At 49.8% G+C, this 24,841-nt stretch overlaps 1 protein-coding gene across 7 annotated transcripts in view; it reads right to left on the bottom strand.

Moving 5' to 3' along the window:
- Nucleotides 1–1,675: 1,675 nt before the first annotated feature.
- The window catches only part of EPHX2 (epoxide hydrolase 2), a 101,531-nt gene continuing 78,365 nt past the window's right edge, over nucleotides 1,676–24,841 (bottom strand). For 3 of the 7 annotated variants that reach the window (XM_084829515.1, XM_084829512.1, XM_084829510.1), the window contains 3 exons: nucleotides 23,788–23,868; nucleotides 23,008–23,066; nucleotides 17,710–19,405 (listed from right to left, as the gene is read on the bottom strand). In XM_084829515.1, the coding sequence (XP_084685641.1) occupies nucleotides 19,321–19,405; nucleotides 23,008–23,066; nucleotides 23,788–23,868 (225 nt within the window). In that variant the 3' untranslated portion in view covers nucleotides 17,710–19,320. Of the gene's footprint in view, nucleotides 2,292–15,628; nucleotides 15,701–17,709; nucleotides 19,406–23,007; nucleotides 23,067–23,528; nucleotides 23,869–24,065; nucleotides 24,085–24,841 lie in introns of those variants that run through there. The other 4 variants (XM_084829514.1, XM_084829509.1, XR_014787021.1 and 1 more) reach the window with 3 other exon arrangements.

Below are 24,841 nucleotides of genomic sequence, written 5' to 3' on the forward strand. Positions count from 1 at the left end.
ATGTGGAGGGAACTGTCCTTAGCATCTGGCTAGAAATTTAACCAGGATGGCCACTTGTAGAGCCGAGTTTCAAATCCAGGATCACATACCAGTCCCCAACTGGTGCTGTCCAAATAGGTTGGACTAGGGATGTATGAGCATTTTGATTTTGTTTACAAAACATGCTAGTTCAAAGCTCCAAATGTGGATGTGAGCGCATGTCCATTCATCCTGTTCCCGATTCCCAGCTCGAGTTGCGCAAATTTCAGATTCCCAGTTTGAGTTGCACAAATTTCCTAATTTGCACAAATTTTCTCCGTGGATCAAATCAGCTGCACTGTAGTCTATGGAGAAAAGTTATGCAAATTTGGAAATCTGCGCACATTCAGGGAAATTTGTGCAAATCTCCCATTCGATCACTGCTCATTACGCACAAGTTTCCCATTTGCAGAGACAGCAGCGATCACAACCACCCGGGCATGACACAAGCAGTGAGACAATGTTTGGAGAATCTTGGTGCTCTCAAACATTGCTCGTTCGCCTGCCCCCCCCCTCAAAAAACCACCCCTCCCCCACTGCACTCAGTCCTTTAAAAAACATCCATTGGTGTCAATGGAGACTTTTAAAAAGCATATTGCACCGGGGGGGGGGGGCATTTTCTGGAGGGAGGCATGTGAGTGTGTCGTGTATGTGTACAGTGTGTGAGTGTGTGAATGGGGTCTGGGCAATCACATCACTGGCTGCATGCCACCTATAGGGTGGCCCTGCCCATATCTGGATGTGGCTCCACCCACTGCTATCCTGCAGCCCCTGACATGCTTGCTGGGAACCAATTAGGCCCTCGGGCCATCTTACTGAGAAAAGGGCCGGTTGTACACTCTTGCTCGGGCAGCCATCCATCCTGCGACCAGCGCTGCTCGGGATCATAGGAAAAGGTTCAAACTGCCCATAATGCCTTTGCATACACTGTGGTGCGGCCACGCTTAGAATGCTGCATACAGTTCTGGTCCCCGCACCAAAATAAGGATAAAGTTGGAAAAGGTGCAGAAAAGGGCAACCAGAGTGATCAAGGGACTAGAGCAATTCCCCTAGGAGGAAAGGTTGGAACACCTGGGGGCGGGGGTTAGCTTAGGAAAAGAGTGGGTAAAGATGGACATGACTGAGCTTTATAACATGATGCACGGTGTGGGGAAAGTGGATTGGGAGAAAAGCTTCCCCCTTTTCTCCAATATTACTAGAACCTGGGGTCATCTAATGAAGCTGAATCCTGGGAGATTCAGGACAGACCTAAGGGGAACAGACCACTGACACAGGGTCACCACCCCACCCATGAGAACCAGGCCCTTAATTCAAAGACCCCTGTAACGACTGGGAGGGGCTCTTAAAATTATAACTATCCTGGAGCCCACCAACCCTCACTCTGACACTGTCTTGGACAAGCCTCCCATCTGTCAACCATACAGGGTGGTTGTATTTCATGCCGCCTTACCTTGTCAGAAGTATGAGCTCCAACTGTGGGCATTTTCGAAGGGAGGGAGGGAGGGAGAAACCGTCCCAACTTACAGATCTGTGGGGCTGGCAGGGCCCCCTTTCACTGCTCAGCATCTTCCGTAGCCAGCAAGAATTCTCGCCTTGGTGATTGCAGTTTCTAATGCTTTGCTCCCCTTTAAACAAGAAACTAAATTGGAGAATAAATAAACAGGCAAATGAAGCTGTTTATTTCTGCATATAAGCTTTAGTGCCAGGATAAATCTTTCGTTGCGCTCTCAGCTGTCACTTGATTTCCACCTCTGCACCGGGAGAATTAACTGCCAGCCGAATGTTGCCAGCTGTTTCCAGCAATCGCGGGGTATTTAACTGAGTCATTTGGTGGGAAGCAAAGAGCTCAGCCCCCCTCAGTTTACACCCTGCTGACCTTTGAGAAATTGTATGCAAACGCCTCGATCAAAGGGAGCGCAAGAAGCTGGCGCATGGCCCCACAAGTGACATGCACAGTGCCTGCTCGTTTTTCCTTTTTTCATTCCTCAGGAAAGAGAGAGATGCCATTCCCAGAAATGGGGGAGGCTTGAAGAAGGGCAGAAATGTCCCACACTTTCTCTTGGTGGAAAAACATATAAATGAAGGGCAGCAGTGCGTGTGGGGCAGGGCAGGGACACGGAGAATTTAGTTGAAGATCAGTGCCCCAAATAGTTTGTATCTTTTAATTTTTGAAGATGTGTTATTGCATGTATATCCCATTTTTTCTCTCTGGCAAGGAATCCAAGGCAACTGGCATGATCCACTTCCTCCTCGATTTTATCCTTACAACGACCCTGTGAAGTAGATTAGGCTGAGAGTGAGTGACTGACCCCAACAGACCCAGTAAACGTCATGGCCAAGTGGGGACTTGAACCCAGGTCTCCTGAGCCCCAGTCCAACAATCTAACCACTACACTACACTGCCTTTGAGCTCAGAAACAATACAGGCAGTGGTGCAGTGGTAACTTTTGGAAGTTCAGGAGCTCATCGTGACAGTCTCCATAGCCACCCCCACCAAGGAGCGCCTCCAAATGCAGGTAGCTGTGGTGATCCATCTCTCTGTGTATTATACAAGTGTGCACACGGAATGGATCACCTCGCAACAGTATATTGTTGCTGGGGGAATCCATTTAACTCCCAGCTGCTGTGAGGTAGGGATGGACGGACGCCCCCCCCATCCGTGTTCTCCGGGCACCCATCCAGTCCCTCCCCCCACTCATGCACCCCCGGACCAGCTCATGCCCCCCCCCACAGACTCACTAATCCGCCTGCACCTACCCCGAGCCATTTGCAAGCACCCATCATTCCCGCATTTGCCATTTTGTGAAAAAATATGGCGATTCGGGAACTTCTGTAAATCTAATATTGCGCACACAGCGGCTGTAAAAGCCCCATCTACGCACTATTATAGGCGTAATGCTCATGTGAGTTGTGCAGTTCTGCTCAGCGGTGGAGCTGTGGCTCGCAGGGACGTGGCACCAGCTCTTTTTGATTAGCAGGGATGCTGACATCATCCCCCACCACCACCACCTGAATTCCCTGTTCCTTCTGTGCTCAGCTGCAATCCTCACAGTAGCTGGGGGAGATGGATTTTCCCAGCAACAATATATTGTTCCTTGTTGTAAAGTATTTCGGGGTGTCTTGGTCTTGAATGGGCAATTAAGACCCATGAGCTTTACGGAAGACCTGCTCCTGGTGCAGATGGACACTGCCAGAACTGGCTTGTTCTTGTGGATCCACACAGGTGCCATATTTTTTGGCCTCTCCTTGGCTATGGGGAGTGTCATGAAGAGTGTCTGCACTTCCAAATTGATCACTGCACCACTCGTTCTGCTTGCGGTCTTTTAACATGGATTTGAAACCCCCTTAAACTTCCTTGTCAGCATGACAAAAATGTGAGCATTTACTATTCTTTTCATGCCAACGCAGGGGAATTTCCATCCACGTCTATAATCGGAAGTGCAGAATCAAGGGGGCGGTAGATGTTTGGGATTAATGACTGCAGACGACAACTGCCTGGGCAGCCAGAGCGTGTGGTGTCGGCGTTATTGCGTGTTCTTTCTTTCTGGAAGCTCCATCGAGCACAGAATCTGTTCTTCCCTTGTGGTGCCAAACCTGAGGGCAGCCATTCCTTTCCTGACATCGTGTTTGCTTAATTTTGCCTTCTTGTAAAACAGATGGGACACACACAGGGCCGGGGCATCCGCTTCTCATGTGATTAAGAGCCCCAATCAAGGTGATCTCCTGGTTCAGGTGTCTAATGGACGCCTCTACGTTCTCATCAGGGAGATTCAGTCATGTTCCGCCGCTGGAAGACACGCCGTAAAAACAATGATGGTAAAACCTGCTGTTTGGGCAGCCAGTTGACCAACGGGCATCTGGTCCAAGGCAGACAGAACTGCTATGAAGGCAGATGGGGAAATGGTTCAAAGGGATCCCTAATGATGGAGAAAGGGGCTGCGTAAGCATGGGTCACCTTGTTGAAAAACCAAACAATGCAAAAAGAGAGAACCAAGTGACACCTTCAACATGCCCGTGAGGACTATACCACTTGAGACTTCAGAGCAGGATGTTTAAATTCTCCCTTGTGCATAAAAGAAAAAACTTGCTTGTAGAAACCTAGCAGTTTAGGAAAAAGGCTGAGGATTAGAATCCCACTCCCCACCATGCTAATTTTCCACTTGCAGGGAGTCTTCCACACAGAGGAACATTCAACCATGAGATTTCCCTGCCTTCAGTCTGAATAGGATAGCACTGTTCCAGACTAAGTTTTGTCCGGCCAAATTCAAAACAGAAGACAACTGCAAGTTTTAAATAGGACCTTTACTTAACTTTATTGGGCATCTTCTTGTTACAACTAAAACATGCAAAGTAAGAAGGCAAAAGCGCCACTAAAACCAGCATCCCAACTCCCTACATCCCCTAACCATTTAGTGGCTTTTCAACCAGTTATTTTGCTCTCTGTACAGTGGGTTTTTTTTTTTTTTTCCCCTTCATGGATCACTGCCTTGTTGTGGCGAAGGGGCTTGCGTAACTCAGTGAAGCCATAAGCTATGCCGTGCAGGGCCACCCAAGACGGACAGGTCATGGCAGAGAGTTCGGACAAAATGTGGTCCACTGGAGAAGGAAATGGCAACCCACTCCAGTATTCTTGCCAAGAAAACCCCATGGAACGTATCACAAGGCTAAAAGAGATGACGCCGGAAGATGAGCCCCTCAGGTCGGAAGGTGTCCAATATGCTACTGGGGAAGAGCAGAGGGTATTTCCAAGTAGCGCCAGAAAGAGTGAAGCGGCTGGGCCAAACCCGAAAGGACACTCAGCTGTGGATGTGTCTGGTGGTGAAAAGAGAATCCGATGTTGTAAAGAACAAAATTGTTTAGGAACCTGGAATGTCAGATCAATGAATCAAGGTAAGCTGGAGGTGGTCAAACATGAGATGGCAAGATTAAACATCGACATCTTGGGAATCAGCGAACTAAAATGGACAGGCATGGGCGAATTTAATTCAGGTGACCATCATATCTACTATTGTGGGCAAGAATCCCTTAGAAGAAATGGAGTAGCACTCATAGTCAACAAAAGGGTGGGAAAAGCAGTACTGGGGTACAATCTCAAAAACGATAAAATGATCTCAGTACGAATCCAAGGCAAACCATTCAACATCACAGTAATTCAAGTCTATGCCCCAACCACTGAGGCCGAAGAAGCTGAGGTTGATCGGTTCTATGAAGACCTACAACACCTTCTAGAACTAACACCCAAAAAAGATGTCCTCTTCATCATAGGGGATTGGAATGCTAAAGTAGGAAGTCAAGAAATCACCAGGATAACAGGCAGGCATGGCCTTGGTGTACAAAATGAAGCAGGACAAAAGCTAATAGAGTTTTGCCAAGAGAACACGCTGATCATAGCAAACACTCTTTTCCAACAGCACAACAGAGGCGACTCTACACATGGACGTCACCAGATGGTCAATATCGAAATCAGATTGATTATGTCCTTTGCAGCCAAAGATGGAGAAGCTCCATACAGTCTGTAAAAACAAGACCTGGAGCTGACTGTGGCTCAGATCATGAGCTGCTTCTTGCAAAATTTCGGCTTAAATTGAAGAACGTCGGGAAAACCACTAAACCGTTCAGGTATGACCTAAATCATATCCCTGATGAATATACAGTGGAGGTGAGGAATAGATTTCAGGGATTAGACCTGATAGACAGAGTGCCTGAGGAACTACGGACGGAGGTCCGTAACATTGTTCAGGAGGCAGCAACGAAATCCATCCCAAAGAAAAAGACATGCAAGAAAGCAAAGTGGCTGTCTGATGAGGCTTTACAAGTAGCTGAGGAAAGAAGGGAAGCGAAAAGCAAGGGAGAAAGGGGAAGATATACCCAACTGAATGCAGAGTTCCAGAGAATAGCAAGGAGAGACAAGAAGGCCTTCTTCAATGAACAATGAAAAGAAATCGAGGAAAACAACAGAATGGGAAAGACTAGAGATCTCTTCAAGAAAATTGGAGATCTCAAGGGAACGTTTTGTGCAAAGACGGGCATGATAAAGGACAAAGAAGGCAGGGACCTAACAGAAGCAGATGAGATTAAGAAGAGGTGGCAAGAATACACAGAAGAACTATACAGGAAAGATCTGAATGTCCCTGATAGCCATGATAGTGCGGTCACTGAACTTGAGCCGGACATCCTAGAGAGTGAAGTCAAGTGGGCCTTAGGAAGCATTAGTAACAACAAAGCTAGCGGAGATGACAGTATTCCAGCCGAGCTATTTAAAATCCTAAAAGATGATGCTGTTAAAGTGCTGCATTCAATATGCCAACAAATCTGGAACACTCAACAGTGGCCACAAGACTGGAAAAGGTCAGTTTACATTCCAATTCCAAAGAAGGGCAACGCCAAAGAGTGTTCAAACTACCGCACAATTGCGCTCATTTCACATGCCAGCAAGGTGATGCTCAAAATCCTACAAGCTAGGCTTCAGCAGTATGCGAACCGAGAACTACCGGAAGTACAAGCTGGGTTTCGAAGAGGCAGAGGAACTAGAGATCAAATCGCCAACATTCGCTGCATCATGGAGAAAGCAAGAGAATTCCAGAAAAACGTCTATTTCTGCTTCATTGACTACGCTAAAGCCTTTGATTGTGTGGATCACAACAAACTCTGGCAAATTCTGAAAGTGATGGGAGTACCAGACCACCTTACCTGTCTCCTGAGAAACCTGTACGAGGGTCAAGAAGCAACAGTAAGAACCGGACATGGAACAACCGATTGGTTCAAAATTGGGAAAGGAGTACGACAAGGCTGCATATTGTCGCCCTGCTTATTTAACTTATATGCAGAGTACATCATGAGAAATGCCGGGTTGGATGAATCACAGGTCGGAATTAAGATTGCTGGGAGAATTATCAACAACCTCCGATATGCAGACCATACCACCCTAATGGCAGAAAGCGAAGAGGATCTCAAGAGCCTCTTGTTGAGGGTGAAAGAGGAGAGTGCCAAAGCTGGTTTGAAACTCAACATTAAAAAAACTAAGATCATGGCATCTGGCCCCATCACTTCCTGGCATATAGAAGGGGAAGAAATGGAAGCAGTGACAGATTTTACTTTCTTGGGCTCCAAGATCACCGCAGACGGTGACTGTAGCCATGAAATTAAAAGACGCTTGCTCCTTGGGAGGAAAGCTATGGCCAACCTAGACAGCATAGTAAGAAGCAGAGACATCACCTAGCCGACAAAGGTCCGTCTAATCAAAGCTATGGTTTTCCCAGTAGTAATGTATGGCTGTAAGAGCTGGACTATACGGAAGGCTGAGCGCCGAAGAATTGATGCTTTCGAACTGTGGTGCTGGAGAAGACTCTTACGAGTCCCCTGGACTGCAAGGAGGTCAAATCAGTCCATCCTAAAGGAAATCAACCCTGAGTGCTCATTGGAAGGACAGATCCTGAAGCTGAAGCTCCAATATTTTGGCCACCTAATGCGAAGAGAAAACTCCCTGGAAAAGACCCTGATGCTGGGAAAGACTGAAGGCCAAAGGAGAAGGGGACGGCAGAGGATGAGATGGCTAGATAGCATCACCGATGCAATGAATATGAACTTGAGCACGCTCCGGGAGAGAGCGCAGGACAGGAAGGCCTGGCGTGCTATGGTCCATGGGGTCACGAAGAGTCGGACACGACTGAACGACTGAACAACAACAGTGGGTTTAACTAATGGCTGTTGCTTATTCCAACATGTGCCATGTGATATTTCAGTTAGCACTGCCCTGGCTTTTTGTGGGTTTAGGATGATTTTGACATGAAATGGCAAAGCTCCTGCTGAAAGACAAACCAACCCCTTGCAAAAGGAAATCAAAGCTTTTTGCACCAATGCACAGTAGGACCCCACCCCCGATTCCTGGCAAGCACTCCACCAAAAGAGGGGGAGGAAACACGTGTGTCATGCAACACATCACCTCTTCTAAAGTGGCAACGGCCACCTCAAAGCAGCCTTGTATTTTATTTATTTTATTTTATTATTACATTTATTAATCGCCCATCTGGCTGGTCACCCAGCCACTCTGGGCGATGTACAACATACAATAAAAACAGTTTAAAACAATAAAATTCTACAATAAAAACATTTTTTAAAATACCCTAACCCACCCCAAATGCCTGCCTGAACAACAGCGTTTTTAATGCATTTAAAATGAGTGTATTTAAGCACTCGCCATAGAATCACAGAATAGTAGGGTTGGAAGGGGCCTACAAGGCCATTGAGTCCAGCCCCCTGGTCATAAGTGACCCGGAATTGAATACAGGTGAGCAGGCTAGCAGGGATGGAATGCTCCGTCACTCCCCTGCGTCCAGCATAGGAACCAAGTGGACTCCCCTCCTCTGCACCCAATGTAGAAATGGAGCTGGAGGGAGGATGGATCTCCCAGCAGGCTAGCAGAAATGTTTACAGGCCAGGACTTGGTGGGCTTATTTACAAGGCTGCTGCAAAGGAGTCGATCCACAGCAGGACTGGCATCTTCTCTTCTCTTGGCAAAGCGCTTGCTACTTTGAAGGAGGCAAACGTTTCTTTTGCCCCTCTTCGCATACGTCCAGAAAGAGCGCTGAAACAAGGGCACACACACCCCGCCTGTTTGTGTGGAGGCTGAGCAGTTTTATGCATCAGAGCCCTTACTTCAGTCTAGCACTAGTTCAGGGCTTTTCTTTGTCATATAGGATGCCTCCTCCAAAAACACATGAGCGGAGAAGAGACCAGATGGAACAGAAATGGAGGGAAAGCAAAGCAGAGTGAGAAAGCAGGGGCAAAGGTAAGCCAGCAATACAGAACTACCGCAGCTACACTGCTAAATGCGTAATGGCCACTTGGGCTGGCAACTAGTGGCCAGAGGATGAAACCGCCGACTAGGCTGGCAAAGCGGGGTGCCTTGTCCCTGCCTTGCTAGCCTGATCTGCTTCTGGGAGGGAAAGGTGTGCAGGTGTGTGTCCAAAATTCTGGTCCGGAGTGTCAGAATTGCAGTGAGCACCACATAGGCACTGTGGAGTAAGTGCAGCCACCCTGGTTCTGCGTATCCACTTGAGTGTTTCTCTTAACCCAGGTATACAGCCATTTTTTGGCCTGAGGGTCAAATCCAGTCCAAATCTTCGCTACAGCCTGACACCACACCAGATTCTTCAGCTTGTCCAATTGCTACTTCTTTCCAGGAATTCAGTTCAGATTTGTTATTCCTTGGATCTCTTAAACTCTGTGATGATGGAGGCAAGACTATTGGAGCAGAGACCTTTAAAGACGCATCTCGTGAAAGAGCATTTTTTATAACCCAGTTGTTGTTCAGTCGTTAAGTCATGTCCGACTCTTCGTGACCCCATGGACCACAGCACGCCAGGCCTTCCTGTCCTGCGCTCTCTCCCGGAGCGTGCTCAAGTCCATATGCATTGCATCGGTGATGCTATCCAGCCATCTCATCCTCTGCCGTCCCCTTCTCCTTTTGCCTTCACTCTTTCCCAGCATCAGGGTCTTTTCCCCTTCACCACAACAAGGCAGTGATCCATGAAGGGGTTTATAACCCAGACCACTGTGTAAAAGGCACATTTTGTGGAGGCCCTTTTTCATCTGTTTCAATCACATCACCCCCACACACACACCCACGGGCAGATATAAAATTTGAAATTATAGCCTCAAAGTCAAATGGCTGTACATCAGATTTACAGAGGGGAAAATGAGCTCGAAGCATCTATCTAAATCTAGAAGGGGAAGGAAGGAAACAGGATCGTGGAGGGAGAAGATGAGTCCTGGAGTGGGGAAGGGGATGAAGTAAGGGCCGAGAAGAGGGAGGTGATGTGCAACGTGAGGATCCCTGCATAAATGCACATGTCGTCATACGCGTGTGCACACTCACAGCCATGAAATGTCAACTTCCAGAATGGTAGCTGTGTTACGTCCGTTGCAGCAAAAACAATGGAGGGTCTTCGGGCGGAGTCGGCTACTTAGGATGAAGATGACGGCACTCTTGGTCCATAAAAAATAATGGCTTATCCCACACACCATCCCCGAGCGAATGATCTCCTTTTGGTCGATGCATGGGTTTGCGTGTGCACAACGGGAGCTTTAACATTTGCCTCCCTCTGGAGGGCTTCTCTTACAGCATGCTGTGAATTACTCCTGACCCAGGAATGTCAGAAGCCTGCTCAGGTGGGTTACAGAGGCTGCTGCTGGTGAGTGAAAAATGCAAAAGCTCTGATGGAAGAGGTGGCTCTGGCCATGCACTGCTTGCTTGCTTGCATATTTATTTCATTTCTATACCGCCCAATAGCCGGGGCGGCTATACTGCTCCGGGCCAGGGCAAAGGACGTGGCTGGATCTGAATTATTAGGCACTTCTAAAACTCCCGTCATCACGATGGGGTCAGGAGAGTGTGGACTGAGCACCTCCTAGGCGTGGATGGGCAACTTCTATCCTATGGGTCTAATCCAGCCCATGGAAGGCGCCCATCTGGCCTGCAGAAGCTCGGGCTCTCTCTGTGGGGCCTGCCCACTCCTCTCCCCAAGCCTCACCCGCTCACATGGAGGCTACCGGACACTTTGGGAGGAAGTGTGTAGAGGAATCCCCTTGCTATCTCCAGTTTGTGATTGGAGATAACAAGGCGATTCCCCTGCATGCTGTTCCCCCTCCTAATTGCGTCTGGGGGATGCAGTGTGACCCGAACAATGCTGTGCATGGAAATAGTGTGCATACTTGCAAGATCCCTAGCGGAGAAGGACATGTGCCATTAGGGCTGCAGAGGCCCAAGGGGGCGACACTTGGCCTTCACCCCTCTAAGGGGAAAGTAAAGTGAAGAATGACCAGGCCAGGGCCTTCAGGAGAAGCCACCACCACCACCACCGGGGAAGAGGCGTGCTTGCCGCCGCTGGGCCTGCTGCCCCCGCCGCTGCCACCACCACCAGGCCTTCCTTGTGGACTTCTGCCTGGCAGACCGCCAGTCCCTGCAGGACCAGGCCCCCAGGTACCTAGCCAGCTGTGCTGCTCCACCTGCCCCTCCCTGGAGGGGCTACATAAGCTGGCTGGCTGAGGTGGCCTGGGAGAGCCAGGGCCTGCAGGAGAAGCCACCACCACCACCACCACCACCACCACCACCGGGGAAGAGGCGTGCTTGCAGCCGCTGGGCCTGCTGCTGCTGTCGCCGCTACCACCGCCTCCAGGCCTTCCCTGTGGACTCCTGCCTGGCATTTTTAAGGGGATTTTAATTGTTTTGTTTTATTTTGTTGGGGGGGATTTTGTTGTGTTTTTAGGGGTGGGTAGCCTGCCTGATAGGCGGGAGCGAGGGGGCATGTGTCCACCTGACGGAGGCAGTGGGGGGAGTGTTGGGGGCCAGAACATACCGAGGCTGGGCGGCAGGTGCTGGCGGAGCGCTAGGGGCAGGCCATGCCAGCTAAGGGGAACAAGGGAGAGATGTGTAGTATCTGTCCCCTGCTCCGGGCCTGTCCAGAGCCAAAGGATGGCTGGGGGAGGCGTGACCCCATCTTCTGGCCTTCGTTTGCTGCTCTGCAATGCCAGGTCTGTTACCCAGAAAACCTCCCTCATCCATGACATGATCCTGGACGAGGGTGCAGACCTGGCATGTATTACGGAGACCTGGCTGGCCGAGGCTGCTGCTCCAACCCTTGCAGCCATGTGTCCAGCTGGATTTTCGTATGCACAGCAGCCGAGGGCTGGGGATCGGGGAGGGGGAGTGGCTGTTATCTACCGAGAGTCCTTGGTCTTCACCAGACCCCCTCTCCGGGAGACCAAGGTTGTTGAGTGCATGTACTGGAGGTTGGGCCCGAAGGGCAGTCTGGGGATTCTGCTCGTGTACCGTCCACCCCGCTGCACGACTGACTCCCTGGCCGAGGTGCTTGAGGTGGTCTCTGATGTGCGTGTACAGTCCCCTAACTTACTGGTGTTGGGGGACTTCAACGTACATTCGGAGGCCATCCTCACAGGAGCACCTTGGGACTTCATGGAGACCGTGGCCTCCTGGGAGCTGCACCATATTCTAACTGGGCCCACCCATGTAGCCGGTCATGCACTAGACCTTGTGTTTGTTTCTGGAGAAGCGGGGAGTGATCTGGAAGTCAGGGGTATATCCACCACCCCCTTGTCATGGTCAGATCACTATCTGGTGATGTTGGACTTCTCGGTTCCACAACCCCTCCGCAGGGGTGGAGGACCCATTAAAATGGTCCGCCCCAGGCGTCTTATGGATCCAAATGGATTCCTGAACGTGCTTGGGGATTCTCTGGGGCATGCCAACGGCCACTCGGTCGAGACCCTGGTGGGTGGCTGGAATGCCGCAATCACTGGGGCATTAGATCGGGTGGCTCCGAAACGCCCTCTCCCCCTGAACAGGGCTCGGACTGCACCATGGTTCAATCCGCGGTTACGAGCTCTGAAACAGGAGGTGAGACGGCTAGAGCGCTGGTGGCGGAAGTCTCGCTCCAAAGACGATCAGACACGGGCTAGAGCTGTATCTTCAGCCTATCGCGTGGCGGTGAAGGCAGCAAAAAAGGAATATTATGCTGCCTCCATCGCGTCTGCAGAGTGCTGTCCCAGGAGGCTGTTCCAAGTGGTCCAGAGCCTGGTCGGTCCTGTGGCTCCGGAACCACTGGAGCATTCTAAGGCCTCCTGTGAGGCTTTGGCAAGGCACTTTGCAGATAAAATTGATCAGATTAGGTGTGTTACTCTGCACACTGTGGATACAGTTAGTGAGCAAGAGGCGGCCTGTGGCAAACCGGTTTTGTGGGATCGGTTCCAGCTTCTTCCTCCTGATGAAGTGGACAAGGTGCTTTCATCTGTAAGGCCAACCACCTGCTTACTTGATCCTTGCCCATCTTGGCTCATTATGAGCTGCAGAGAGAGACGGGGTGAGGGGATCAAGGCGGTGGTGAACGCCTCCCTTGAGGAGGGAGTGATGCCATCAGCCCTCAAGGAGGCAGTGATAAGACCGCTCTTAAAGAAGCCCTCCTCGGATCCTCAAGTTCTGAACAACTTTCGCCCAGTCTCAAATCTGCCATTTTTGGGCAAGGTGATTGAGCGGGTGGTGGTGGTGCAGTTGAAGGCACACTTGGAAGAAACTGATTATCTAGACCCATTTCAGTCGGGCTTCAGGCCTGGGCATGGGACAGAAACGGCCTTGGTCGCCTTGGTGGATGATATGAGGAGGGCTCTGGATAGGGGTGAATGCTCCTTCCTTGTTCTCCTCGACCTCTCAGCGGCTTTTGATACCGTTGACCACGGTATCCTCCTGGACCGCCTGGAGGGGTTGGGCATTGGAAACACTGTATTGCGGTGGTTCCAGTCCTTCCTCTCTGGCAGGTACCAGAGGGTAGCACTGGGAGAGGAGGTTTCGGACCCGTGGCCACTTACTTGTGGGGTGCCGCAGGGTTCCATCCTCTCCCCGATGCTATTTAACATCTATGTGAAGCCACTGGGGGCTATCATCAGGAGGTTTGGGGTGCAGTGTCATCAATATGCGGATGACACTCAGCTCTACCTCTCATTCAAATCTTCACCAAGGTTGGCCGTAGAATCCCTGTCCAAATGTCTGGAGTCGGTGAGTGGCTGGATGGGGAGGAATAAGCTGAAGCTCAACCCTGACAAGACCGAGGTACTTTTGGTGGGAGACAAGAGGAGGCTGGGGGATGTTGACCTGGTGTTGAATGGGGTACGGCTACCCTTGAAAGACCAGGTCCGCAGCCTGGGGGTCATTTTGGACTCCCAGCTGTCCATGGAGGCTCAGGTGTCAGCTGTGAGCAGGACAGCGCTGTATCAACTCCATCTGATACGGCGGCTGCGCCCCTTCCTTCCCGACCATCTGCTCCCATCGGTAGTACATGCCCTGGTCTCCTCTCGTTTAGACTACTGTAATGCGCTCTACGTGGGGTTACCCTTGAAGACAGTTCGGAAACTGCAGCTGGTACAGAACGCGGCGGCTCGCCTGATTAAAGGCAGGCACCAGCGAGATCACATCACTCCAGTGCTGAAGGAGTTGCACTGGTTACCAGTTGTTTTCCGGGCCAAATTCAAGGTGTTGGTTTTGACCTTTAAAACCCTATATGGTTCCGGCCCAGCCTATCTTAAGGAGCGCCTCCAGCAGCACCAGACAGGCCGCTTAACAAGATCAGCCTCAGATGGCCTTCTCTCTGTCCCATCAGCCAGGACAGCTAGACTGGTGGGGACGAGGGAGAGGGCCTTCTCTGTGGTGGCCCCCACTCTGTGGAACTCCCTCCCTAAGGAACTCCGTCATGCCCCCTCTTTAATGAGCTTCCGTCGTGCATTAAAAACGTGGTTGTTCAGGCAGGCATTTGGGGTGGGTTAGGGTATTTTTTTTAAAAAAATTTTATGGTAAAATTTTATTGTTTTAAATTGTTTATGGTGGGTTGTACATCGCCCAGAGTGGCTGGGTGACCAGTCAGATGGGCGATTAATAAATTTAATAAATAAATAAATAAATAAATAAATAAAATGACACGCTGGCAGTGGAGGCTGGTGGCTCCCATTTCAGCAGGGCTGTGAATCCATTCCAGGTTTCAGCCAGGAGCTACCCAAGGTGCTGAGCCCTATCCCCACAATAGTTTCAGCACCTTGGGTAGCTGCTTTAGAGTTCTGGCTGGTTCTGACTGAAACCGGAATGGATTCACAGCCCCACTGAAATCAGAGCCACCAGCCTCCACTGCATGCTGCAATTGGCCATGCTGGCTGGGGTGATGGGAGCTGTAGTTCAACAAAGCTGGAGGGCACCAGGTTGGGGAAGGCTGTTCTATTACCTCTGCCTTATTGGCCCGAAGAGGACATTGGCTAACCCCTCTGCCCCACCCTCTCATCTCATTTTTTGGTCAGAGGCCTTGCTGGATAGAAAAGGCCCCACGCTTTGAAGGTACAGATCTGTCTTCTCTCCTGCAAGGCACTGGGCCCAGTGTGGGGCTGGGCCCCTCCGTGCATCTGAGGCAGACGTTCTGAGACCTGCCAATCTCTGAGGAGGAGCAGCCTAGCAAGGTACCGTTGAAGGAAGCTCGGGTGCCAACATCTAGAGGCGCCCACGGCACCACCCACAGGCGAGCGGCAGACACTGGTGAGGCTAGGTAAGAAAATGGAGAAATGCGCCCTCTGAGGGTGCTGGGCCTTTCCCAGCCTTTTTAGGCACTCTGGACAAGATGAAGAACACTCCTTGCCCAGAATGGAAGGGGAGCACCCCCGAATGAAGCGCAGGGCCCTGCTCTTAATCACATCTTTTCCACTAGCCTGCTTCATCAACAGAGTAGCCCCAGGGATTCACCCCCTGCAGACTGCGCTCCTCTCTGAGCTAATCCAAATTCCCCAAGATGGATTTCGCAAGCTGCCATCTGAAGTGCTTTAATAACACACCCCAAATAATTTCCACCCCACTTTTGTGCGTAATTCTATGAAAAGGCTACCCGCTCTGTCAGGCATGATTTGTCTGCATAAACCTGACAGCCACTGATTTATTGCGGGTGGGATTTAGCTCCTGGACCATTACTCTCTCAGTATTAATTCAATTCCTTTGTCATTAGAAGCAGAACTGCAATTTAAAAGGAGGCAGCTTTCTTTTTTCAGCTCCTGCAGCCAAGTCTCTTACCATAGACAGTTGTGCTTGCTCCTGCCCCCTTCTCATTTGGAGCGAAACACTCTGGGAGGTTAAGGGGGAAACCTGCAGCAAAACACGACCATGTATGTATGTATGTATTTATTGCATTTATATCCCACCTTTTTTCCTCTTGCAAGGAACCCAAGGCAGCTTACATTATCCTCCTCCTCTTGGTTTTATCCCCACAACAACCACCCTGTGAGGTGGGTTGGGCTGAGAGTCTGCGACTGGCCCAAAGTCACCCAGGGAGCTTCCATGGCCAAGTGGGGAAAGGAACCCAGAACTCCCGGCTCCCAGTCCATCACTCTCAACACTACGCTACACTCACCACTACACTACACTTCCTATGTAGTGAATAGGAAGGTCCTCTGTGGGGCAGTTGACTGATCCCCCCCACACACACACACTACTGGGTATGAGGCTGAGGCTGTGCTCAACACACGTGTGTGTCTCAACAGACACGGGACCTGCCAGATCATGGACAGCTCCAAGGGAAGTAACCAACTTGCTCAAACAAGCTATGGAGCTGCACCCTCTTGCTGAGGGAGTGGAGCCAATGTGACTGGAACCGCGGGGGACAGGAGTGTTTGCCCCTTTCCCCCATAGGCCACTTTCTATCATCAAACTCTCTCCACCCAGGCAGCATTTCCAACTGCAGGAAAAAGTATCCTGGGCTCCTGTCTTCTCCCCCTGTGGAAAGGGAAGCAGAGGGCAGAGAGGAATGTGCATGGACTGACCACCCTTGGGGAACAGGTTGGCCACCGCTCTTGCCCCTGCTGCTCGGGTCACATTCAAAGCCAGCCCTCTTCCACGCCCCCGGCAAAGTTTGAAAAACGAAGAGGGCAGGAGATGCTTTTCTTTGTACGTGTCTTTTCTGGTTTGGCCCAGAGGCCTCCCTCTAGGTGCAGGCCCAGGTGACCTCCTAGCAGAGGGGAAGTCAGCCAAGCAGGGCGTGGCAATGATGGGAGTTGCAGTCCAACACATCTGGAGGGCGTGGAGGCTACTGTGTTGTTTGGAAGGCGAGAGGGCCTTCCAGGCAACTTGCTTGCTCTTGCAATCCACAAGCGAACACAGAAGTCCATGTGAAAATGCTGCTTGGGTTGTCAAAGGACTGGCAGGGCTACGGCCGAGGTTAGGCCAGCCGCTGGCAGCAGCCTCATGTTGCATTTCGAGAGAAAGGCATCCAGCGCTTTGGGGGCGCTCCATCGGCAGGCCGTTTTTCTCCTTGGTGTCAACTAAGTTGGTGAGTGAGGGCAGATCCCTAAAAGGAAACACGTGAACGGGCCTGGCCACCACACACCGCAGCCCAAGACTACCAAGCAAAACGGCGGGGCCAGGCTTTGAGCTCCCCGCTGCCCATCCCCTGGAAGGCAGGCCAGCTTGTAACGTGGAGAGCCAGAGGAGCAGGAACCGCCAATTTGAAGGCTCAGAGGAGCATTGGCTCCGGCTGGATTTATTTTTTGTCATCTTTTCATTCGCCCGATTCATCCCTGGTGCAACTTAACCTTGAGCTTCCAATGTTAGACAGCTGCCGCTGGGCCCCTTTGAGGGCATGACAGCATGCGACCCGAGGCAGGCCAATCTGTGCCAGGGGCACCCGTACCACCCCTCTCCTACCCCGCAGCCCATTTTTATGGCTTAAGTGTTGCGCAAAGTACTTCTGGAGAGGAGCAACAGGGCAACTGCTGCACAGCTCAAGGCAAGGGATGCTAACCGGCTCCAGGGGCAAATGGGGTGCATCACAGTACATCCTGGCTGTGGTCTCACCACAGCCTCAGTGAAGAAGTGGCACATGAGCACAGCATTCGGCCCGAGAGGTTCTGTGCTAGAGCTCAGCCTTCCCCAACCCAATGCTCTCCAGATGTTTTGGGCCTCAACTCCCATCAGCCCCAGCCAGCATGGCCAATGGCCAGGAATGCTGGGAGCTGAAGTCCAAAACTTATGGAGGGTTCCAGGTTGGGGAAAGCGATACTATGCCCTCAGTTCAACAGTGAGATTGACAGGGAAAGAACCCCCTTGCGTGCTCCACACTTTCCCTTTCTCCTGGCAAAAACCTATCCAATAGCGGAAGAATGCCTTTCATACATTTTTATTCCAGTTACTGATTTTCTAAAAGTTGTTCTTGCAACAATAAAAGCAGCAGTGGCATAATCATAATCAAAGACCCAAGATTCAAGCTGAGATTCAATCTGAACCCACAGGCACTCTGGAGCAGCACTGCCAGTGGCTGGAGACAGGGGCCTTTGTCCGGCAGTAAGGCACATATTTTGCAGGTAAAAAGGAAGGTCCCAGGTTGCTCCTTGGTGTCCCCAGTTAGGCAGGGCTATGTGATAAAACTCTGAATACAAATTCAGAATCCAGGTTCTGGACCAAGAGCTTGTCTCATGTCCCTTATTCTGCCTGATCTGTTCCTATTTTGCTGGTCACAGGGAGGAGCAAAGAGGCCATCTCCCCCAGCACCCCCAATCCCTGAAAACCTCATTCGACTACCTCCCTGGCTTCTGAGATTTCAGCAGGTGTGGCCCACCCACACACTTGCAAGCATATCTTCAAAACCTTAAGGACTGGAAACTTGGTGGCATCTAAAAAAAATTAAAATTGAAGCCAAGATGGTCAGGAAGCTGAATTTGGCACCCTGCTAGCACCGAGCGTGCTCCTGCAAAATCAAGGTGTGGACACAGGCCTGATTAAAGGGTTTCTGGTATCCAGACTGGGAAAGGCCTCTGTCTCTGCCAACAAGAAGAGAAATAATTGGGCTGGATAAACCAGTGACAAGGGTGAATTCTGCAGATCAAGTTTTCTTTCTGTATCATGCAGAAGGACAACTCCTTTCTGTCTCAGTGTTCTCTAAGCAGCAGCACTGTCTGAGTCTGTCTCTCCAGTTTGATTGGCTGGTTCAAGAACCAAAACCCAGCAGTTAATATTGAGTGTAGGAAGGTGGCAGGTGCAACAATTATCATTTAAAAACTGCAAGCCACTCCTGGGCCCCCAGTGGGTGGCTGGGGTGAGAGGCTCATTGCAATAAAGCTGAAGCAAAAGCCAAGGAAGAGAAACCAAGGCCCAGTTCAGACAGTGAGCCATGGTTTGTTGGAACTGGAACAAGCAAGAGGCTCAAGTCCTCCCTCTCCCTCAGCTTCAGAGGAAACTTTCCTGGCTTTGCTAATCCCCAGTTTCCCCGTGACAGCACATCCTACAGACTAGGATTGCAAAGCATGGTTACAACGGTGCAGGGAAACTGCAGCCTTAACAAACCAGGAAGTCTCCTCTGAAGCTGGGCATGCGAGAGGAAGGATTGCTTGAGCTCACTGCCAATCTAAGGAACTGTGGGGCGTTGGGTAAGGAAGGTGATGTCTCAGCCAGGCTATTGTGAATTTCCTGGAACAGTTATCTTAAAAGTTTCAGCAGAGTCAGAAAAAGCTGAGAGCCAAGAGATTTTGTGTGTGTTTCCAGCATCCTGCTTTGGGCTCTTAAACATGGTATTTAGCCCATTTTCTGTGGTGAACAAAGCATTCCTTTCCAATACATCAGATTTTTGCATGTCATCAACATGAACATCCATTTCATTGCTCAAAGCATTGAGAGCGCGCTCCGAAACAAATCCCCTATGAGCTTCCCCCCCCCGTCTCCCCCTCCCCCCAAACCAACTGGCAGGAATTCAGTCAAGATGGTTGACGAAGTTCTGCTCAGAGCTTGGCAACCGCTTGCAGCGAAACGTCCCTGTGAACCCCCTCCAGCCATTCAAGCAGGATTTTGTTCAGAGCTGCAGGCCTGGAGGGAAAAGTACACCGTTGGCAAGGCAGGTTATTTCGTGGCACAAAACAAAAGCCCTGAATGCAGTGCCCAGAGACCACCAAGCTTATGCTAAGGCACATTATGCAAGGTCACTAAAAGCAGTGCAGATTTGTATGCTTGTTTTATTTTGAACTATGTCCAGTAAAGGGAGAATATGAATAGGATCTACAGAAGACACGAGAGCTGCCCTAATGTTGTGACTGAGAATGGAACTAGAAGGCTCCTGCTCTGAATCTTACCTTGGTCACTAGTTCTGGAATTTCCAACATGGTGCCAACAGACACCTCTCTTGGCATTTGCCAGGCTCCCTGCCCCTCCTAATATTTATTTTATTTCTTAATACCTGTTTCTAATTTTAAAAGGTTTTTAGGAGGCTGCTATGCTGCAAAGCAAAGTCCTGCTCTCCAGTGCCATCTTTATCTGGATTCAGCAGAGTGCTTTTGTGTTTTGGAGCTCAGACCCAACATCTGCCTTGGACTTAGGTTCTTGGGCAAGTTACTTTTTTCTTTCTTTCAGTCTCACCAGTTTGCCTTCTGGCAGACTGTTTTGTGACTGGCCATGCCCATCATGGCAGCCGTTTTATGAAAGCCCCCTGACAGCCATTTTGTGAGCACACCCACAACACACACTCAAAATTCCCAATGCACCCACCAACCCAAACAGGTTGGAGCCCCTTGCACTAGGTATCCTTAGGCAAGCCACAATTTCTCTGCCTCAGCCCTTCCACCTGTATTATGGGGATACAACCAGCCTACCTCACAGGACTGTCCTGAAGATCACTGTGAACGTAGGTGAAGTTCTTTAACCCAGGGACCATAGGATTTTTCGGAGCCCCCTTCCCAAAACCATAGACACAGTCCAACCACATCTGGAGGACCACAAGTTGCCTGCCCCTGAGTTAAAGGCTCAACCCCAGCAGGGTGAGAAACAGGATGCTCTCGCCTCCCTAGCGGTGTTGGACTCATGACCTGCAAGATGCATCAGGCAGGGATTCAGCTCACACACCATGGCCTGTTTCGCATGATTGCGGCTGGGGAAATAAGCCATCGTGGTTTATTTCCCCACTGCATGTGCTAGGGGACTTACATAATTACCCCGGCCGCACAGCTTGCCATGTTGTGTGAACCTGGCCACGGTGGCTTGTTGCCACCCCAAAACCCCAGAAACGGCCCCTGGGTCGTTTCCCCTGCCATGATCATGTGAACCAGGCCACTGTCATGTGATATGCCTGGATCTATCTTTAAAAGCTTCCAACTCGGCTTGTCCATTGGTCTGAGCAAGCAGGAAACTGTCGTGCTCACCTTGCTCTAGGCTCTTCTTCTGCCTTTGCTGAATCCCTGCCACCACCACCCTTAAATGCACAAAAGCAGAGCTTGGCAAGGTTGAAGTCAACGGACATAAACGGACTGTCTGATGGACAGACCCAGCCTAAACACAGTTTAAAATGCTCCCCGGCTGTAGCCAGACACTGAATAAGCGCAGACTTGTGAAAAGTAGCCAAAAAGAGCCTGGAAGAAGCTACGTCTCTCTTCTCCTCGCACATGTTTCTTACGGACAATGACCCATTTCTCTGGACTCTCTCCTCTGAAGGTGCATCATGGCATTTCTGCCCAGGCATTTCCCTGCCTACGGACCAGAATGGGTCTGCTGCCCTTTACTGCTCTTTTTGCCCCTACTGCTCTCATTCTTACCCCATAAATCAGGAGAATGTTATTGCCTTGTCATTTAGCTGGTAACGTTTTATAGCTTCTTGTAAAATGGGGTGGGGGAAGAAAGGCATGTCTGATTCTTACTCAGAGTCAAACAACTCCTGCCTCAATTTATTTGTCCCCCACTAGAATTTATCATCCTTTGCACGGGGGTGCTGGCAAAATGTAATTCCACCCAGCAGCTGATTTAATGGCCTTCTTCAGGGCAGAGGCGTTGATTTTTACAGCTGCTATGACATTAGGATGGAGATGACAGTTTACGAAACACAGATAAACAATAGGGCAGGAAGTGGGTGGAGGGGGTGAGGCAGGCGGTTTTATGGAAGAAAGCAAGCACCCCTTACACACTCACACACACACGGGGGGGGGGGGAGAGATGGAAAGGTTTAAGGCACAGAAGACTTTGATATGGGGAGTTGGAAGGTCTGAGTTTCGTGTGCACCTCCACTATGGCCATCTATGGTTCTGCACAGATGCGCCTATGCACCCTCCTCTCTACCCGGGACCTTCAAGAGCTGAAGTGTTAGGCTGGATGGACCAAGGATCTGACTCAAGGGGAAAATTACGTGTGTATGCCGATGTTCAACAAAAATGGTTGTCAGTTTTGAAAGAAAGACTGGACCATCCTGCGCAGTCAAAACTGAACACTATGCACGACATACCACATATTATCTAACCGTCCCCACAACTACACATCCCTTGTGTATTTTTCTATGGTTGTGCCTTTATTCATATCTTTTTTGTTCACTGCTTAGATATTCTGGAACAGAAAAGGCGCCCTGAGTTTTAATCCAGATAGTTCATTTCTCAACTGCTGAACAGCTGAATAATTCTGAAGAGCATTTCTCAGGCTATTTGAGAGGACCCCTTAGGCTGGTGCACCTAAAGGCCCAATCACACAATGTGCTATTTTCCAAAGCTGAAAAGTGGCCATAGGAGGCTGAAATTGGGAGTGGAGGGCCAGCAAGGAGGGAGGGGGCTGCTTAACCCTTTCCTTTCCTGCCAAACATCTGCTCAAAATCACCCCTCCCCTCATACATCTCTCTCCAGGAGGGAAAGCTTAAAAGCTTTACAACACCAAGAGCCGGGGGGGGGGGGGGCACCCCAAACTGTCAGCCCATATGTATTTTGGCCCTGAGTATCACCACTAAAGTCCTACGCCCAGGGGTGCCAGGTCCCAACCCGACCCTCCAGAGTTCCCATCCAGATCATCTTTGTATGCATTCATCCAAACATCCATTCCATCTCATTTCCACATTAATTTGCAATTTAAAAAATACAGCATGGAAATTCACTTTTAAATATATAAATATGCATTTTAAAATTCACATTTAAATATATAAACACATATTTTAAAATGCATTTCAGTCTCAAAATATGCATTTTGAAATGGATTCTCTCCAAAATATATATTTATACATTATTTTCCCTTCAAAATACACATTTCTAAGTGGATTTTGATCATTTTTCTGAACCAAGAACTGTTTTGGAACATTCGGGAAGCATAAAATCCAGTCGACAACCAAGCTCCGATCCTCACGTTAGTCTGGGAGGTGGTGCAGAATGCTCAGTTCACAGTGGAATTCACAAGGATCGAATTACTCAATCTTTGAACTGCTCCATCTCAATCCAAGAGTGAATTGCTTGAGATACAGCACAGAGTGAGAGAACCTTGGTGCAGATTTTTTGGCAAGCAATATGAGCAGTCTGTCATTATAGGTTCAGTAGAACTTTCAGTTTTCCCCCCTTAGAGCAGTGAGCAGGTTTTTGTTTTAAAAGCAGGTGCATGAAGTTTAAAAAAAATCATTTTTTACAGTAATTTAAGAAAAATAGTCTACCCTGCCCGGATCACCTCTTAACTCCATTTACCTCTCCATTTGTGTGAAATGTCCACAATCTTCAATATGCTCACGGCTAAGCTGTGGAATCTAGGAAGAAAACATAGTCAAGGTTCTGGCTAGATCAAGACATTTTGCTGCCCTGAGCAACTGCACCCCATGGGAGGGGTGCATCATCCCTTGTGGAAGCTGGGGCATAACGCTTACATTAAACACAACTCAGGGGTCTCGGCATCTGCGTCAACACTGCAAGCGGTTCGGGGGCAAGTCAACTCTCGTGACGCGGTGCTAACTTACTGGCATCCCTATGCATTTTGCTACGCCAAGAAACTGCTTGGGATATAAGGGCCGTCCGGTAGGACTTGGGGAAGGTTTGTGGCGCAGTGGTACATTTGGAAGGGAAGAGAGAGAAGGGCCTCCACCGCGGAGTGCTTTGGCAGGCTTAGAGGGCAGGGGGCCATGGTGGAGACACCCATGTCTGAAGCTGCTTTAGGCTTCAAAGGTCAAAACCAGCACCTCAAATTGAGCCTGTAAACAAACTGGAAGCGAGTGCAGAAGACAAGAGAAAATGACATTCCATGATCCGATTTCGTGGCTCCTCCAGGTAACACACTGGCAGCTGCATTCTGGACCAACTGAAGTTTCTATGCTGTCTTCAAGAGCAGCCCCACATAAAGCGCATTATAGTAATCCAACCTGGAGGCCATGCCACAGGAAGGACATCTGAGGGGAACAGCCTGGCCCCACTGCCCTACCGCATCTGTGCCTTCACGGGCAACTGTCAGCTGCCAGTCACATGGGCACCACTCACCGATTCCTCCATGTGTTTGCTCATATTTGGATGGAGAACTATGTCCTTCCCAGCTGTAACCATCAAAGCAGGAACTCTGATCTGTGAATTTAGAGATGCAAGGAGAGTTGAGGCCATTTGCAGCAGTGATCAGTCATGTAGGATTGTACAAGTTGCCAGATGCCCTGACTGGGTCAGGAATAACTGCATCAGAGATGTGCAGGGCTGAGGCAGCTCCTGTGTTGCTGTTAAATCTTATGCCAAGAATCATCCCTCCTGGCAGACACAAAGTCACATACCAGGGCCCAGGCAGCAGTACTAGGAAGAAAGATGTAGGGTTACAGTGGAAATTCCAGAGGAGGAGCTGTCTTTGTTAAGAGTCCTGAGGCACTGTAAAAAGCTAACCGTTTTACTGTGGAAAAGCTCTGGTGGGCTACAGCCTACTTCATCAAAGGCATGATGTAGGATCCTCAGTTTGCAGGTACAAAAACACAAAGATGTAAAGAGGGAGAGAGGGGTAATCAATCAGGGCTGGCGAAGTACCAAGAGAGGTATTCATGGGCACATTGATGCCCAAGCCACCACTCTAGAGACCCAAGAGTTAAACTGAGCAGGAGTCAATGGCCTGGTTCACATGTAGCGACAACCCAGAATATGGGCTGCGTAAAGGCTGCATATGGATTCTTATGGAATTATGGATTGTTGTTGTTGAAACATGGGCTGTTGTTACGTGCGAACCCTGCACTATGGTTCAACTATTGGTTAACCAGGACCAACCCAGGAAGGGAACCCATGGTTTGTTGCTGGGTTGTGAACTCTGGGTTGTTCATTGGTAACAACCCATAGTTAATACATGGTGCAGGGTGCACACGTAGCAACAACCCATGATTCAACCCGTAGTCCGTGTTGTCGTTATGTGCAAACCAAGTCAATAATCCAATGCTTTGATACATGCCAACAAAAATGAAGCATGGTTTTGCCAGAAGTCACAGGCACAAAACAAACTGCACACATCACAATGACAGCTCCTTGAATTCCAGACAGCCTTGCAGCATGTCAGAGAGCTGGCTCCTGC

The sequence above is a fragment of the Heloderma suspectum genome, chromosome 1 (assembly GCF_057233095.1).
Source record: "Heloderma suspectum isolate Gila_16-S chromosome 1, 16-S_ref, whole genome shotgun sequence".
Taxonomy (NCBI): Eukaryota; Metazoa; Chordata; class Lepidosauria; order Squamata; family Helodermatidae; genus Heloderma; species Heloderma suspectum.